Source organism: Onychostruthus taczanowskii, unplaced genomic scaffold, assembly GCF_017590055.1.
Source record: "Onychostruthus taczanowskii isolate IOZ18803 unplaced genomic scaffold, ASM1759005v1 scaffold14, whole genome shotgun sequence".
NCBI classification, from domain to species: Eukaryota; Metazoa; Chordata; class Aves; order Passeriformes; family Passeridae; genus Onychostruthus; species Onychostruthus taczanowskii.
In genome coordinates this window covers 14221721-14236873 of record NW_024498573.1, presented here as the reverse complement: position 1 = coordinate 14236873, position 15153 = coordinate 14221721, and the positions used below count along the sequence as shown (strand labels likewise).

Sequence of the window (15153 nt, the reverse complement as noted above, 5' to 3'; positions counted from 1 at the left end):
TGCTTGCTAGAAAAGTGTTCTTCGCAGCAGGGCCACTAACTCTTGAGGGGAGCTAAATAACTGCTTTTAAGTATTATTCTGCTACTCTTTGTTGTGTTGTTCTTCCCCCTATTCATAGAACACTACAGAAAAATCCATTATTTCCTTACTCCTCCTGTCCCATTTTGCTTTCTAGCAGCCAAACTTGAGAGGTGAAGGAGCCTTGAATGTAGAGGTGTCCAAGCATTGCTATTTCTTTCATACTTTGGTGGCACCAAACCGTTCAGAAGTGAGCCCTCAGCAGTTGTGCAGTGATGTAGGGATGCTGCTGGGGCTCACTGAAAACAGCAGCCTGTGCTCCTGTGCTGTAGCTGATCCCCCTGATCTCCTGGAGGTGCAGGATAATGCTCCTGCAGGAGGAGTCTGGCTCCTGTCTGTCCTGTCTGTCCTGTCTGTCCTGTCTGCTTCAGAGGCAGGGAGTGTCAATGGCAGGAGTGCCCTGGGCATGTGAGCAGGACCCACCAGTCTGTCTGTCCTGCCCTCAGCTCTGGTCAGTCTGCAGCTCTGCAGAGGGAAGAAAAAATGACAAAGACAGGGAAAAAAAAATAGGAAGCCAAGTTATTTATTGAGGTGGGGAGGGGAATTCCATTCTGGCCCTGCTATAGAAGCCGTGATTCACGGCTTTAATACTGCAGACATTGAGTGCATGCAGATGCAAATACCCTCAGATAGGCCAACAATTTAAATACCACTGGACATGTTTTAGGCTCTCTGTGATACTGGGAATGTTGCCATCGCTACAAGGCTGTAAGAGAAAACAAGATTTCAACTGCAGTGGTGTCAGATGGTCACTGGGAAATGAGATAACTATCTAATCATGTAAATTACTCTCTTACCAGGATCTGAACATGAAGGTTTCTTTGCCACTTTCTTTACTGCACCAGACTTTTACTGATTGACTCTCAGTCCCTTGCTGGCATGCGTGGGACTGTGGGATAAGGATGGAGTTACCATGCTACCATTCCCTGATAGCACAGACCCGGAGTTTCTGGGAGGAGTCCAGATGAAGAACTCATGGGGCTGAATTTCTCACCTTCTGGACTTCAGGCAGGCATTTTTTGGTAGCTTCAGCTTAGATGTGACACACCAAGAGCTCAGAGAAGACTGACCCAAAAGGAATTCCATGCTTCCATAGCCAAGCTTAGAAGCAAACTGGACTATTTCAGTGTGTCTTTGGCTGCACAGAGCTCTTTGCTTTTGGAGTTAAATTTGCAGATGGCTTTCCTCCCTTCCAGCATGCACATCTTTAGTATGCTGTTACTTTATAGAAGAAGAGTAGCTTTCTATATGCCAGAAAACAAAACAAAAAAACAGCCTTTAACACAATGAAATTACTTCCAAAAAATAACTTCAAGAAAGGAGCATGTTTTTCCATTCACTGTATTGATGTTAGAGCATGATATAAATATACTTTATTATTCTAAAGCTTGGAATTATTACCTGACAGCTTAAAATGCTGATTTAATGCAGCCCCGCAGAGAAAAGTGGTGGTTCTGTCATTACTGAGATAGCCAATACACATCATAAAATTGATGCATGGCAGCCCTGAATAAGGAACTGCACATTGTTCATTATTACATCACTTTATATTAGGACTGCAGGGATCAATAAAAAACAACAGGATTAAATGCTGCCAGTTCCCCTCACAAAGTCTTTTGATTGACACTATTTCCTTGCAGGTGTGTCTGCAATGCTGCCAGAAAATGCTGCCCATTTCTTAGGGTTTGAGGCAGGAACACTTCTTGTTTTTTGCTCTTTGCTCTGATTTGCCATCTCCATTATATTAATCACAGTATTCCCTGAGACACCAAGGTGTAAAATAGCAATTCACCCACGCAGAGGTGGGAGATGGACCCTCCTGTGGCTGCCAGGCTGGTGCTGGGGGGTGTCCTGCAGGGAGGGAGGGTTCTGCATGCTCCTGCCCAGGGACAGCAGAGCTGAACAGGCTGTGCCCCCTTTCCTCCAGCTTTAGCCGGTCAGGCCATGCTCTCAAGGGGGACTGGGGCCCGCATTCTCTGTGTCTGGGCGGGGTGGTGCTGTCACCCTGCAGCCTCTGATGGCCACTGGCACTCACAGGACACTGTTCACCCTGCAGTGTCACCCAGCTCAGCCCTGGGAGCAGCCAGGAGCCACATGCTGTCACTCAGAGCACAGTGATGCTGCCTGGGAAGTGGAAGTGTTTTTTCCTCATCACTCCTGTGTGTCCAGTTCGTCTGAAAAGGTTTTCCACAAGGTGCTCGTCCTGCATTTACCCCGCCAGGCTGCTGGCAGCGGGGAGGAGGAGGAGTAGGCCAGCTGAATAGATTGATGGAGCTGTAGTTTCTCTCCTGATGCCACATCCTCAGCTTTATAATGTCTCTCCTCTTCCAGCTCTCAGTGACTACCACATTGGGTCCAACGACAGGCTCTAGCAAGAGCACAAACCTCTCCTTTAGTGCTGAAATTCTCTGCAGCTCTTCTCCTGATTTGCTTGAAGCATTATGCCTTTTGTTTTCCAGATGTTCAACATCCAGCTGGGAGGACTAAAGTGTGTTTTATGGACTAAAGAGTGTTCATGACTAAACATTGTCTACAGTATAGATTCAAAAAAAGGCTGCTCAGCAATCCCAAAAGATCTGATCCAAGTCAGAGACTTTGGGATGCATTTTCTATTGTCAGGTTATAAACTCTTGCAAGACTTATAAATAGAAATGCTGATGCAGCCTTCATACAGCAAACTCAAGAATTGTATAAAATAAAACCAACAGGCAATGTCTGCAGGTCTGGGTACATCCCACTGTGTTCCATCCCACTGTGTTCCATCCCACAGTGTCACCCCACAGCAGAAGCTGCAGTGTCACCATGGCAAAGCACACACTGCAAAAACAACTTTTCATGGTTGCAGCAGCGTTTTGCCTTGCCAATGAATGGAAAGCAGGTGGTGGTCTCAAAACTTGGTCTTTCTCTCTGAGTTTGCTGAGGTTTGTAGCTTGTTTACAGGCTGTTTCTATTTGGAAGGTGGACCCATGAAGCTGCACAGGGCCAAGCTCAGACACCCAGCAGTGTGCAGGCACTGGCAAAATCATAGTGTGGGGCATCAGAGGCACTGCCCTTGCAGAACACTGCCCCTTGAGTGTGTAAAGATTGTCACCTTTAGCACAATTGGGACTCTGCAGGTTGAACATCCCTCCCACAGACTCAGCCAAGGAGAAGCTGTGGGACGGTGGTGCTTTGCTCGACTGGAATTTCAGCAGATTGCAGAACCCCAAATGCAGTTAGGAGGGACCTGAGCCTTTCCGGTGGCAGGAGCTGTGCTTGATGCTGCCAGGAATAATTGCAAACATCTCCACAGCCCAAATCCAACAGGTGCTAGGCTGCTGGTGTGAATGCCGTGCCGAAAGGAGCCATTAACAGGGATGTTGCTGCCTTTCAGATGCGAGTGCTTGCCGGGCTACAGCGGCAAGCACTGCGAGGTGGATGACGATGACTGCGTGGGCCACAAGTGCCGGCACGGAGCCGCCTGCGTGGACGCGGTCAATGGCTACACCTGCGTGTGCCCGCAGGGCTTCAGGTACGGCAGGGCTCGCCACGGAGCCCTCCCATCCTCATCAGCCTCTCCCAGCGCTGATCTGACACCCTCATCATCCTCTAACAGCACTGATCTGACACCCTCATCATCCTCTAACCCAGCACTGATCTGCCATCCTCATCATCCTCTAACCCAGCGCTGATCTGACACCCTCATCATCCTCTAACCCAGCACTGATCTGATATTCCCCTGTGAACAGGTGCCTCAAGTCCTGTCCCTGCTTAAAAGGAGGTTTTAACAAGTTACCCAGCGATTCTTGCTTGGGAAGCAGCGATTTTGGGGCGGTGCTGTGTGAGTGTGCCTGCCCCAACCATCCCTGCTAACACACTGAGCTAACACCACCCAACATGCTCACCTAAGTTATATGGAGATAAATCCTGCATGTGCAGAGTGAGCAAAGGATAATAAAATTGTGTTTATGAACCCTCCCAACTGGCTGCAAGGAAAACATGAGTCTGAAGATTTTGTAGCAGTGTCTCTGTGCCTTTTGGACGAGCTCAGTGATTCAGGCTGTAAATTTCCAGCCTCTCATTCTGACAGCTGCCAATATATCTGACTCCTGGAAATCTCTGTCTGTCAAAGATAAGTGTGCTCCTCCAAATGGATTCACTAATCATTGCCTGGGGCTGGATACTGGCTTCCTTCCAGCTAAACCTTTTCTGTGTTTGAAATACACACATGAGACAAAGAAGGAGTACCTGAAAAGATCAGTCTTGACAAAGCAGAAATTGCATGAACACTTATAAATCATCTTCTCTGCTTTGTATCTGCAACTGTTTTCATTCTTCTTGCTTTCATCCTTGCTGGTTTGGGGTTTTTTCCTTCCCTCTCAACACACGTTTCTGTTGCAAAGCAGACAGCCTTCCCTGAATAGGCATTGATATATAACATAATGTCAGCCCATGGTTTCACAAAATCAGACTTGTTATTTACAAGGTGTCAGATATCCTCTGAATTTCAAATTCATACCCTTCTCTCCATGTTTCACTCTCTGCTTCAGTCCATTTGATGGCCTTTGGGATCCTGCAGACTGGTGACTGGGATGTAAATCCTCAGTGTTATCTAATTGTTAGAGTTGGGAAATGGGACTGCAAAGCCACGTCTGGAGTCAAGGGTAACTCAAGCCTGTCATCAGATGGGACTGACTGGGAGACTTTTGGTGCAGGTCCTCTGATTTTTTAAGGCCTGTAGGCACTAGGCAGTGATGAATGTGAGGGTTTTTTCCTGGGCAAGCAGAGTCACAGTGTTTGTCAGAGATGTTCTGAGTTGACACAGCTGGGTGGAGCAGCAGGGGTAGGTGGGAGGTTGGTCTGGTCCCTTCCCATTTACCAAAGAGCTCTACTGGCAATTTAGGCAGTGCCCCAGCTTGTCTGGTCTCACACCAGGGGCATCAAGAGCAGGACCTGGAACAGTCCAGTCTTCTCTCCTGATCAAATGAGGGGCTCTCATTCCACTAACAGTCCTCCAAGTAGAGGAAGCAAGCTCCAAAACGCAGCTACCAGCTTAGACAGCACTTCACAGCCCAAAGCAGCCATGGGCAAGCAAAGTAATTCCACTGCCTGTCAACAGCACAGCCGGGATTAACTTGAGTTCTCCTGTTTACTTTCTTTTTTTTCCACTACTCCATGCCACTTCCCTAAATTTCCTGTGCAAGATGCAAGGAAGACAAGGGTCTTTGGGGAGGAAAACCTCACACTGAGCACTACTACACTCCCTCTGCCAAGGCAGACAGCAAGATGGAGCCCCATGTGTTCTCCATGCAGAACAGTCCCTGATCTTGTTTGATTTCAGGATTAAAATTCTGCTAACAAAATATGATCTCATTATTCTTCCCATGACTCAAGCCTTCTGTAGTTTAAAGGCCTGCTGCTCTGAAGGGGGTTCTGAGGTTTGGGCTTTTTCCTGTTAAGATTACAAATGCAAATATGGTGATTGACAGAGTTCAGCCTTCTGATGTTCAGGGTTACAGACTCCCCTGTCCTTGCAGCTGCCTTGGGCACAGTGATGTGTGGCAAGGAGATAACTGTGCAAGTGTTTGAAGGCTGCAAGTGTTGATGAAAAGAGAAAACACGAGGGGTGATCTGACAAAGGTAACTAGGAGACCTAAGATGATGATTAATAAAGTTTTTTGGCTAAGTATCGGGAATCATTTCCCAGCAGTGAGTTTGCAGAATGCCCTCCCAATTATCCAGAGCTTATGCTGTTGTAATAAAAGCACAGACCTGTAATGATTTTATGGTTGTCACTACGCTGTGTGTCAAAGCTATTTGGAGCCACACATTAAAAAGATGCTAAAACTTCAGTCCTCACACAGCTGAACAAATGGCACTTGGGTAATTCTGAACAGTGTAGGTAGGGCCTCATGCACAGTCAGGCTCTCATAACAGCCCCAAAAATCAATAGTGCCACCATGCACACACTCACTCTCCTATTTCATCACTTCCCATTCACTGGTCAGGTGTAGTTGTGCTCCTTGCAGCACCTTTCCTTAGCACTCACCAACTTCTCCCTGCAAGCTGCAGAATATGCTTTCCTCCTGAAAAGTTTTCAATGTTTTCTTCCCAAAATAGCACTCATTTGCCCCCTGCAGATGAAAACATTTTAGAGAATTTGTGAGCCCCGCTGAATAAACCCCGAGTTCTCAAAGCTTCCCTCCAGCAATCAGCCTCACAGTAGTGATGCCTGATAAATGCTGCTCTGGTGGGGAAGCACACATTAAGCTGCAGAGCCTGATGGAAGCACTGCTCCTCTGTGGTGCAGATGCTTCCGAGTTCTCCACTGGGACAGATTGCTGCAAGGAACTCACAGTGATTATTTAAATAAATGAGATTGTACCAGGCAGAATGGACTTGGCCGAGCTATGGAAGTCAGGCTGTGTTCCACATTCCACTGCTGTGGAAATAAATCCTATTAATTATTTCTAAATATATACTTACAAAAAATGTTTAAAATTAAAAAGGAATGGGCCTTGACAGACACTGTCACAAATGTAAGTTCTAGGTGCCAGTATCAGGAGAGCTGCCCTGGTAAAGCCACACACCGGGGGGGGTTCACAGCAAGCAAGGGTGAGCAGGAGTCATACCAGGAGCTTGGGGAATCTTTCAGAGCAGCCCTAAGCACAGACACTCTGGCTTCTTCCAACATTTGCTTTCTGTTAGTGGAGGCTGTTGAGGGTCACATGGATTTTTTATTATGATTATTTTTAACTTCCAAAAAATTAAAATTATATGCACTGATTTTCCTTCTGTTTCCTACTTGCTGCCAAAGACAAAACAAAACAATGGGCATTAGGTAGAACGGAGCTCACAGGCTGGGTTAGCAGTGCTCTGTTCTGCTGGTACCTCTTGGAAGGGATTCCCTTGTTTGCAGAGTAGACTCAAATCACAGATGTAGGGTGGGGAGGTCTCAGGTTTGGGTTTAAATGGCTCACAGACTTCACTGGGAACCTCTGCAGGGCACGGTATGGGTGGAAGCTGTTTCAGCCAGGCTGCAGTGCCTTGCAGAGCAGAAGAACCAGCGCAGAGGGCAGTTCAGACTGCTCTCAGTGTCTGCACTGCCTTGTTCACATCCAGCTCAGGATCCCTGCCAGCACTCAGCTGGGCTCCTTCACATCAGGCAGCAGGCACACCGTGGTTGCACCTCAGAGCCCCTACTCCAAAGCAGAATGGCAGTAATGCCCTAGGATTTCATATTTTTCAGATCCTGCACTGCTTTAGTGTATAGCTCTAAAACTCCATGGCCTGTCAGCTGCTGACATTCATTGAGATAAAACAATTCCTCTCTAGGCCTGGAACTCAAGGACACCTGATTGTCTCAGGCCCCAGAGGTGTAAACAACAGTGAAATGGGGGGGATAACTTGGAGTAAATATCTTCATTACCCAAAGCTGTAATTGGAGGATTAACCCATGATATGTAAATGAACCAAACTTACAATTACCTGAAAAACTTATGACCATCATCCCACCTGGGACACCAGAAACTGATGCCTTGGAGTTGTTAGGAAAATTAATCCACACACACCAGAGGTTTATGTCCAAAAAGGAGACAGAGGAGTCCTTTGACTTTATTCAAATAAAGGGAGAGGCCATGGGGCATTCCCCTGGGATCTCTCAAATTTTTGGAGGATGCAGCCTCCTTTTTATCCTAATTTCCTGGCTGCATTTCCCTTCTCTCTTTCTCCATTGGCTGAGGTACTTGAGAGGTACAGACTTCCCAATATGCCTGACACCAAAGATTTCCCTCTAATGTCTAACCCTCCCTTTTCATTTTTAATTCTTACGGAATTTAGGGGTTTTTCTTCCCCACTGTTTCTTTCATCTTTCAATGACTAATTTCATTTATTAGCAAACCTAAAGCTTATTTGTAAAAGCAAATATCTTTTTCCATTCATCAATCAGTGGAATCCTTCCCATTGCTTCTTTTATCTCCCGGTGCTAGTTTTATCTACCAGCAGACCCACAGCTCGTTTGCAAAGACAAATCCGCTGTTCCTCTCAGAGTGGCTACCTAAAACAGAGGCTACACAAGAGTAACAAGTAAAATCGAGTATTTATTAAAGACCATCTGCTTTTATTCTCTTAATTCTATCCAGCCTCTGTTTTAGGAAGGCATCAGCAGTACCTGAAATAAATACACCGAAGCGGTGCTGACTGAGGCTGTTTGCCTTCCCTTTGCCGTGCAGTGGCCTGTTCTGCGAGACGCCGCCGCCCATGGTGCTGCTGCAGACCAGCCCGTGTGACAACTACGAGTGCCAGCACGGCGCGCAGTGCATCGTGGCGCAGCACGAGCCCGTGTGCCGCTGCCTGGCCGGCTTCGCGGGACAGCGCTGCGAGAAGCTCATCACCGTCAACTTCGTGGGCAAGGACTCCTACGTGGAGCTGCCCTCCGCCAAAATCCGCCCGCAGGCCAACATCTCCCTGCAGGTTTGTCAGAGTAAAGGCTTGGCCGGAGGCTGCATGGGTAAAAATTGATGTTTATTGGCAATACCGGTGATGCTGTGTCCTCTTGTAATTGTAGAAAAATGCGTTTTCTAATCTACTGTTGTGGAAACCCAGAGCACCGGGAATATTTCTCTGTCTGCTCTGGGGTGCCCTGACCCCCAGGGGAGCACTGACTTTGCCCCTCATTCATGGAGAAAGTTTCCTAGACTTCAAGACAGACTAGAAACTGCAAAAGTGCAAAACAGATTATAGAGAGTAGTGTATGTGTATCACTTAGGTGAGAAATTTAGGTTTTGGGATTTTTAGTATGTTGTGATGGAAGCAAGATGGAGGGCACAGGGTGTTGTCCTGGGTTTCTTCTTCATGCTTCTTCTTCCTTCTTCATGGGTTTGGGTTGCATTTTGTAACTGGGCAGAAAAGTCTTCATTGTGGCCTCTCTGGGATCAGTTATTGGGTTAAAAGGGAAAATAATCTAGGTGTCAGTTCTTAATTGGATAGTTTAGTCTTAAAAGACCCTGTAACAAGAGATTGTTGGCCATTTTGTGCCTTCTAATGAAAAGCTGCCAAACTCACAGTAGTGAGACTGTTTTACTGGTAAGAAATAATAAACACCTGAGTCCAAACATGAGCTACCATCTCAAGTGCCTTCAATCTAGACCCAGAGAAACCCACAACTGGTACACCCACAGCTGTAAAGTTTCAGTTTCTGGTGAATTTTCTCCTTGCAATAGTTCCAGTTAATCAGTTTCTTTGCTGATATCTAGCATTATGTGACTGTAAAGACAGAACAGTGAACATGTGTGGATGTAACAGGCTGGCCAGAGAGAGAGAAAGCTAGATAAGTTTTCCCAGAATCAGCCCGGGAGACTTTAGGGAACTGGAGATAAACAGTGATAGCCAATTATTAAAACAACCTGCAGGTGATGTTTTTCTAATATCTGTTTTCTTGTTATTCTCTTAAGATTGTTTGCAAATGGGTGTCTTGTCAATTAGCCAGTCAGGTGAAATGTATTGATTAAATGACCAATCAGGTCCACCTGTATCAAAGCAGTGTATAAAAGAAGCAGTTTCAGTAAGGGTGGTGCTTATGCTGATTCTGGCTGTCTCTGTGTTGTTTGTGACTTAATGGTGACAAATGTGTGACTGCAGGGTTAGAGTGCTTCAAATAGAAGGAAGAGGGCTAAACTCTTCTACGTGGTGAATATTTTTAAGGAAATTCTTGCCTGTATCAGTAGTACCTGCACAACCACAAAAAAGAACAAATGACAAAGGTAAACTGTGGAGTAGCTTGACCTTCAGACACTTGGCTTCTGAGGATATGAAATCCACAGGGTTTATTCACTGTTCACAAGAAAGAAAAGCAAATGTACAAGTGAAATCCACGCATAGAGACATTTAACCTGTAATATGCATGTGTCTCATGCTGCTGTAACAGGTGCTGCTGGCCAAAGTCCTGGAAAAACTTGTGAAGCACTTGTCTGCTCTAAAATCAGTGAAATGTGAAAGAGTGACTGAGGCACCTTTGTGGGCACATATGCTGCCTCCAGAATCCCTCCACACTCTGATTCCCAAACAACCAGGGATGATTCAGGAGTGCTCTGTGTCTCCCTACTGATGCTTCCTACGGCATTTTGTTTCATCCTGTACAACTCTATGTTTAATGTTATTGTGCTTCTTAAAACAGGCTGCTCTGAATGGCCTTTCTGGAAAATATTTTGCTTTTTCAGAAGACAGAAGGCCTAGGATTTTGTTACTGGTCCAAGGTTCAGAAGACAGCTGAAAACTGGTTCTCATGTGATGTGTGAACCCACCCAAGGGCACCAAGACCTTTCTGTGCCTCATGGCTCTTGCTCTCATTGCTGCTCATATATATGATGTATTAAAGTATATTTGAATTGCATGTGATTTTGGTTTGATTTTAAATACAGGTTTATTCCTTTTATTGATCATTCTCAAGCAACCTTACGTGGTTATGAATGTTTCACAGGTAGCCACGGACAAGGACAACGGCATCTTGCTGTACAAGGGAGACAATGATCCTTTGGCTCTGGAGTTGTACCAAGGACACGTGAGGCTCATCTATGACACCCTGAACTCCCCACCCACCACAGTGTACAGGTAAGAGGCTAAGCTCTGCCAAGACATTTGATTGCCAAAACTGGTGGAGGAGAGGTAGGATTTTTCTAAGCAATGTGCACTGGAGAAAAACCTTTTATTTTACTTGGAGGTATCTCTTTTATACTTGTAATTAGATGAGAAAGTCAGAATAAAGACTTAGCTGGAGGCTGCACGGGTAAAAATTGACATTTATTGGGAATACCAGTGATGCTGTGTCATCCTGTAATTGTAGAAAAATGCATTTTCTAATCTACTGTAAAGTTTCAGCTTCTGGTGAATTTTGTCCTTGAAATAGTTCCAATTAATCAGTTTCTTTGCTGATATCTAGCATTAAGTGGCTGTACCAAGACAGAACAGTGAACGTGCAACTGCAAGGTTAGACTGCCTCAAATAGGAGGAGAGCTGAACTCTTCTATGGGGAAGGAAATTCTTGCCTGTATCAGTAGTACCTACACAACCACAAAAAAGAACAAATTACAAAGGTAAATTGTAGAATAGTTTGACCTTCAGACACTTGGATTTTGATGATATGAAATCTACAGGTTTTATTCACTATTCACAAGAAAGAAAAGTAAATGTACAAGTGAAATCCATGCATAGAGACATTTCTGTAGGAAGGAGAGATGTGCTGCCCTTTTCCTCCACTTCCTTCAGCATCCCTCTCCCCTGGTTGTTATTTTCAAGCCCTGTTGCTCCAGTTTGCTCTGAGCACAGATGCAGTTGTGACCACACAGAGCATTTTGGGTTGAGCACAGACTCCTGGCACTGTGTGTGCAGCAGAGCTGCAATTCCCAGCCCAGCTCATGCTGTGGGGAAGAGCATCCTGCTGGAGCAAGGGACAGCATGGATGCCACCACGCATCACCCACCTCCTACTTCTCTCAGAAAGTTTTCTCAGCACTTGCTAACATTTGAGCCTCCCAGGGACTTTTCTTTAGGGAAATGGTGATATTTTTAAGAAAATGAAAACATTCTTTCTGTATTAAAGCAAACTGGATAATACCAATGCAGACATGTTGCCAGGAAGAGCAATGGCTTGTCCCCTCTAGGAATGAAGGAAGTAGTTTGCCCGTGGTTTTCACCAGCTGGATGGATAGGTGTGAAAAACATCTCTGTGTGTGGCTGCTGATCCTAATTGATCAGCTGTTAGGGCAAAGCTGAAGCTGATAAACAGCTTTATGCCGCTAATTAGAACGGGGGCAAAGCTCGTTATGTGCCGGGGTGACAGGTCCGTGTGGATGTTTGCTGGCCATTGTCACCACGGCAGAGTGGGGACAGGAGCTGCTGCCACCAGCACACAAAGAACACTCCCTGGGTCTGCTGCCTTCTGGCAGAGCCGCCGGGGTGGCCGCGGTGTCCTCCTTGTCCCCCGCCCTTCCCAGGGATCAAGGAGGAGCGCTCCATTCACACTGACACCTCATTACCATAAGATTAATGGCCTGTTCTCTACATTTTGTGCACCCTGGTCTGCTGAGATGGGAAAGAAGCTGCTTAATATGATGCCCTTTCTGAAATGTCACTCTAATCTTTTATTAGTTTAAGGAGTGGAGCAAAATGGGATTAGCATGGAGCTCGATGGGAAAAGATTAGGTTGATTGAGAAAAACTGCAGCTAAAGAATGTCAGAAAGGGCCTCTAAATAGATTAAAAGTCTTGTTTTCCTTAAAGGCTGAAGAAGGAGCAGGAAAACCTGCTTGTCCCCTTGCAAACATAGGATTTAAGGGTAGAAAGGCATAAGTGGATCAGGTTTGACCTCTCTGTTTGACTTTTAGCTAAGGCATGTGCTCTCTTTGGCCTAAGACATGACTTCCAGCTTGGCACAGAGTTTTGACAGGAAAACACCAAATAACAGAAAATCCCCCATTTCCTTTTAGCTTGGACAATGGTCAATTATTTCCATTATCCAGGCATTGGCCATCATTTCTAAGTCATGTCACTAATACTTTCTGGATTGTTTAGAGGCTTTCTCAAGGGAAATTAAAGTCTGCTTATACCTGGACCTGATTCCTGTGAGTTTATCTGGACTTTTATTTGCATTTCCTCCTAATCTGCATTTTGATGAAATGAATGGCTGGTTCAGTATGATGGATTTTATCACAGCCTGAAGAATTTGGGAAACTCCTTTCTTCAACTTCTACATTTTCTTTTGTCATTAAAAACAAGGTTGCCAGGAGAACCTGTAACAGCCTGACCTCACCATTGGTAAAACAGTTTGCCTTCCTTGCTGTCTTGTTCAGACGCCTCATTTCAGTTTCAGTCTCAGCAAAAGTGGACTGTTTGCCTTTGCAAAGCTCTGTTGAAAGACTGTAAGATTAATTTTCACAGTCAATATCATGTTCTGCTCCCCTCCAAAGCAGTCCACCTTTTTGGACTAGATGAGCAGGGCTTTGGCTCTTGGTTTTTCCCCAGAAGAGTCTGCCAAAAGAGGAGGAGGCCTTAAAATGCTGCCTGGTGGGAGCTGTGCCAGCTACAGCTGCAGGAAATCTGTCACTGACCTGGTCCTGGCTTGTAACTGAGATGTTTTGCTGGCTATTTCAGGTACTCCCAGGATGGGACGTGGGAAGCCACTGGCAAGCCACATGATCTGTAATTCCTCATCAGAGTCTCCATGATAAGATTTATTAATAGTACTTACAAACAGTAAAATTAGCAAAGTACTTGGCTAATACAGGTAATATCCTGTAGGGATAAGATAAAAGCTGTTACTGCGGGAAGCCAGCAGTAAGTCACACTTGTGGTATTTTTCCATAGTATTCCACAAGGATGAAACACTCTCTGTGTCCCAGCCCCCTGGGACAAAGGTAGGGGAAGGCTTGCAGCTGACACAGGGCGTGCTCCAGCTTGCTGTGAGCTCTGAGAGTGGCTCTGCTGCAGAACTGCTGTGGGGATGATTGCAGGGCAGGGATGTGCCACAGGAGGGGATTGTCAGGAAAGACATGCTCATTTTAACTCCTCTGGGGAAGGCAGGTTGTCCCTGGCTACCAGAAGGAACCTGTTCCTGTATTTTAGTTGCTCCTCTGAGCAGATTGAACCAGAATTGCTTCACAAAGTCAGTCTTGAAAAGCCCAAGATAATTGGCTGTACATTCAGTGTTTGTCCCTGTGGTAGGTTTGGATAGAAAGGTTAAAGTTGACATTGGGCTTCTCTTTCTTTCTAGTCAGGTAAAGGTCAGCACATGTCCAGTGGAAAAGACTACCTAAATTCCCTGTCATTTTTCATCAAGTTAGAGAGAAATACAAGTTAATGCAGTAATATAATATAATATAATGCAATGATAGAACTCACCCTTTAAAAGAAAATATGACTGGTCTTTTACTGGAACCTGTCACTTGTGAGCTGCAGAAAAATGGTTCTTCTGTAAGAGCATTACTCTGACATCCAGGAAACCATTTTTGAAACAGGATTCCAAGTTATTGTTTCTTTTATTCCATTTAATGGACAAATAAGTACAGGAATCTTCTTCTGAATGCTTTATTGCCCTCCTGGTTTCTGCACTGCTCAGAGTTACTCTTCCATGCCATGACAGTGCTTGGTGCCACTCCAACAGTGAGTTCTTGAAATGAAGTAAATCTTTTACACAGATGCTGTACCTTAATTTAAAGATGCCACCTGGTAAGGAACATGCTGCTTTTACTTACTACCACAATCTAATAGTTAAAAGTTTGAATTAACAAAGAGCAGTTAATTCCATAGTTCCAGCATTCAGCCATTGACACTGGTATCTGTTTAGCTGTATTCTATAGGGAGAACTCCCTGTTTTGTCTTTTTTTCCCACATCTGTTCCTTGAGCCAGAGATAAGACCTTACTTGTAAACTTTTCTCCAATAGATTTTATGCTGCCATACAGTCATATTGATTTGGATGCTGAAATAATCCTTCCTAATACAAATGGAAAACAGAACTTTGACACAAACTGCTGATGTAATTCCCTCCAGAGTTCCCAGATTGCCATGTTGCATACAGACTGTTATATCTGGTAAAGAGCAAGATGCAGGCGTCGTTGGTGTAAAATCATATGTTTTCATGCAGGGTTCCCGACAGCAGAAAAAGGAGGCAGTTAGGAAAAGATAAGAATGAATTATATTTGTCTTTCTGTAGAGACTACACCCAAATTACATTATAATTCCTTTTAAAAGTATCCTTGCATAATCTGCTTTCAAAAATGCTACATCATTAAAAATATTCCTTGTAGATTGTATCATGCAGTTCTCATGGTCTGGCTGACTCTTACATAGCATAGATGGATGTTCTTGTGGTTAAAGCAAAAGGCCTGAAATAAAGGAGCTTACATTCCTCCTGTATCTGTTTCACATGTGATGACTGCAAGACGACAAATTAAATCTGGTTCCCTCTGCACACCAAAAAGTAGAGAAAGGCATGAATAATAGAAACGGTGTTTCAGAAATGTGCTGCAGGTCTCTGGAGGATGAGATTCCTGTCCCCCTGTCCTCTAGGCTGTGGAACAGCACAAGGTTCTTATGCTGGTGGCA

General features: G+C 45.0%; 1 protein-coding gene across 2 annotated transcripts in view; it reads left to right on the top strand.

Annotated features, from left to right (window-relative positions):
- The window catches only part of SLIT3 (slit guidance ligand 3), a 471830-nt gene that overhangs the window by 436908 nt on the left and 19769 nt on the right, over positions 1-15153 (top strand). For both annotated transcript variants that reach the window (XM_041397819.1, XM_041397817.1), the window contains exons 31-33: positions 3452-3589; positions 8289-8529; positions 10535-10665. In XM_041397819.1, the coding sequence (XP_041253753.1) occupies positions 3452-3589; positions 8289-8529; positions 10535-10665 (510 nt within the window). The remainder of the gene's footprint in view (positions 1-3451; positions 3590-8288; positions 8530-10534; positions 10666-15153) is intronic.